Here is a 3154-nt window from a genome sequence, read left to right as displayed (position 1 = left end):
TCTGCTTGGTGTGCAGAAGCTGTCAAAAAGTAAACAAAGTTTGTGAGCTAATAAAGGGAGCAAGAAAGAAATGCAATCAAACACGGTCTGGGAGGGTCACACTGCCAGAGACCTCCTTGCTTGGTGGCTCATTCCCAGCTCTCACAGCACCGTGCTGCAAAACCGCCCTTGCCACCTCCTCTAGCTGAAGGCAGCAGGAGTTTGAACAACAGATTAGCCCCAAGAGAAGGCTTTGCCAACCTCAGTCCACTGATGTTCGGGAGCAGTCCTTGTTTTCCAGCCTGGGCGCAAATGTGCGTACCTCTGTCATAAGGTCAGGTGTCCTCCTGCACAAGGGAGGTTGTTCACACATCCCTCGTGTCTCACCTTGATCCTCCATCAAATCAACTCAGGATGGCAGGCAACAGCCCTGTGCACTGTGAATACCAAAATAACAGCCACCATGTGGGGACCATCCAAAAAGCTCTTCCAGAGCTGGCATCTCCAGCCTCACCCTTGCTGTTGGCCTCAGGACCCAGTAATGTCCTTCAGCACACCAGGTGCTTTGTCATCCTTTAATAGTACTAATTGCCTGATTATCTGCTCAAGCACTGTGGTGAAGCATTTTAATGTTTTAATCTCCACTTCCCTGGGCTCCTTCCTTTGGAAAATAAAAACCTGTCACAGGGAGGTGAGTTTTTGATGCTCGCATGGAAAGAAAACCCCACCACGCAGCAGCGAATCCCAGGCGGCGGCACCAATCTCGCGTCTCATCCTTTTCCACGTGGATTCCTCCATCAACCTTTCTGCTTCTGCCATCTCTGCCTGCATTGCCTGTGGAGCTGTTGAGGCTGGGCCTGCAGTGGTTTTCACAAGTCTTTTCTCCCTCCCGCCTCAGCCAACAACAAACTTCACGTTTTCTCTGTGAGAAAAGGCTCTTACCTCACCTGCCCCAAAGCCTGAATGCCCCAGAGTTGCCTTCACACCAGCGCACTCTGTTTGAATTGGGTGTTTGCAGCTGTGGTTTGGATTATAAAACTTTACGTATGATTTCACCAGACCCTGAACTTTCGCACTGGCTGCCCGCACCGGCTGTTAGAGCACCTGTCAGCAAACACTTGCACGTTCTCCAAGTTTCCTGCTCCAAAATCTTCCCGTAGCCTAAGCCTACCACTGTGGACATGGATGTTTGGCAGAATATTTTCCCTTGGAGTACAGCTTGTCTTCAATCACCTTCCATGTAGTGCAGCACTTAATACAAGTCACGTAGCTCTCTTCCTTTTCAGCTGATACACATAGTAAGTTAAAATGCAATCTTATGCCAATTCCATAAACAAGCTTCCAGCTAGCATTCTCTCCCTAATGTCCTCTGCTCTCTGCTTGGGTACTTAAAATCTTCCATTACTCTGCTCTCTCTACATATTTTATTGTTTGTTCAAATCACCTTCCAGGCCAGCCCTTTTCTCCTGCATAGAAAAGGAGAGATGCTTTTCCCATCTTCCCATTTACTGCATACTTATCTCATAAAGTATGTTGCTAAGCACGTACTCACAGTAGAGCCTTTCAAATAAAACTGATGCATGCAAAATATCATACAGGTAGCAGTGATTACTGCAACAAGGAAGGTCCCAGTTCTGCATAATTCCGCTGGCTTTGCTGGAGCAACTCTTCATACAAACCAGAGTAGATGGGAAGTGTTCCCAGCACTGGCTGCATTAGAAGTTGTTGTTTTCAGGTGCTCTTAATAGGTTTGCAGAATGTTGTCCTTTGGGCTGAAATTGCCTATAATCAGCACCTATCCCACAGTGATTTTTCCCTTGTTTTGAATGTTTGAGCAGAATTAGGAGGGCTGCTTTTGATACGGTGAAGAGCACAAAATCTTGTTGGTTTTTTTTTTTAAATCTTTCTGACCTTTTTTTCTTGGCAGCTCTACAGCTGAATTGGCTGTGGTTTGAAAGATGCAATTTGGCAGGAAAATAGCCCTCATTGGGGAGCAGTGCAAGGCTTGGTATTGCAGAAAATTGGGTTTGATTTGCCCATGCTACAAGTATTCAAAAATTGCAATCTGACCGTATGCAGTGAAGGGTTTTTGCTAAGCTTATTAAAGGACATGGAGACCAGGGAATAGGATCTGCATGTCTGCCGAGCCAGGAAGCAAGTGCATTTCTGAGGGACAGACGGGCAAGGAGAGCCCAGCGTGGCAGAGCGGGATGCTCTGCTCCTTCCCTCAGCACCACTGTCTGCAGAAGGCGGGAAGGGATACTTCGGGAGAGGGGAAGGAAGCAAGAGCCACGCACAACCTGCCTTTAAGTCCCCAAAAGCATTTTCTCCAGCCTTGTACCTATGGTTTGATTTTGCATGTTGAAGCATCTGATCTCTGCATCCTGATGCGTGTAAAACCATGCTTATTGCCACGCACATGAACTATACCACTACTTTCGATGGCTTTTTTCTGGTTATTTAGGATCTTGCAGGATCGGATCCGTGCTGCATGATGAAATGAGACTTTTCCCTAGGCTGCCTCCAAGCCTAAACACTGGTAAAACTGAGTCCACAGCAATAAACATGATCCGTATTTCTGAGCCATTTTAAACCAGAAAGGAGATTTTCCACAAACTTCCTCAGCTATAAGGATTCTTCAAATCCTCTTCACTCCCTTCAAATATTAAATCTTTCTCATGCAGACACCAGGCACAGCCCATTTCAAAAAAGCAGTGCACAGAGCTGCAGGAATACTGGCAAATCATATTCACGTGCACATTCTCTGGAGTAGTTGTGGGACAAAAATGAGGATTTTTTTAAACTTTGCGGGTGAACTGACTAAATCAGTGGAACAGAATATTTGACTAAAATAAAAACATCTTTGGACCTGGAAACTGGAAATCAGTTTGTAGCAGTGATTTCTGATAGACAGTTGTACTGCATGAGCAAATGCTATGCTTAGGGAAAAAGGATCGAGAGATAGGATGAATAAGAGATATAGTTCCTAACAGCTGAACATTGAAAACCACAGACCTTCTGAAACATGGTGCTGGCCCTCCTGGACTGGTCTGCTATGGCGTTGTTTTCTTTGTTACTAAACTGCATTTTCTTAACATAAGCAATTTCTTTTTTTATTCAGGGCCAGTTTCAAGAACCCCGATTCACACTGGTTTGTGGCTTACTCTGAAAATAT

General features: G+C 45.5%; 1 protein-coding gene across 1 annotated transcript in view; it reads left to right on the top strand.

Moving 5' to 3' along the window:
• The first annotated feature begins 291 nt into the window (after window positions 1–291).
• Window positions 292–3154, top strand: part of TOX2 (TOX high mobility group box family member 2) — a 217185-nt gene continuing 214322 nt past the window's right edge. The window contains 2 exon segments of the mRNA XM_035892920.1: window positions 292–297; window positions 1140–1277. Of these exon segments, the coding sequence (XP_035748813.1) occupies window positions 292–297; window positions 1140–1277 (144 nt within the window).

Source organism: Egretta garzetta, unplaced genomic scaffold (genome assembly GCF_000687185.1).
Source record: "Egretta garzetta isolate BGI_Z169 unplaced genomic scaffold, ASM68718v1 scaffold24, whole genome shotgun sequence".
In the NCBI taxonomy this organism is placed as follows: Eukaryota; Metazoa; Chordata; class Aves; order Pelecaniformes; family Ardeidae; genus Egretta; species Egretta garzetta.
Note: the sequence above shows the minus strand (reverse complement) of the source record. Positions and strands in the feature narration are given on the sequence as shown.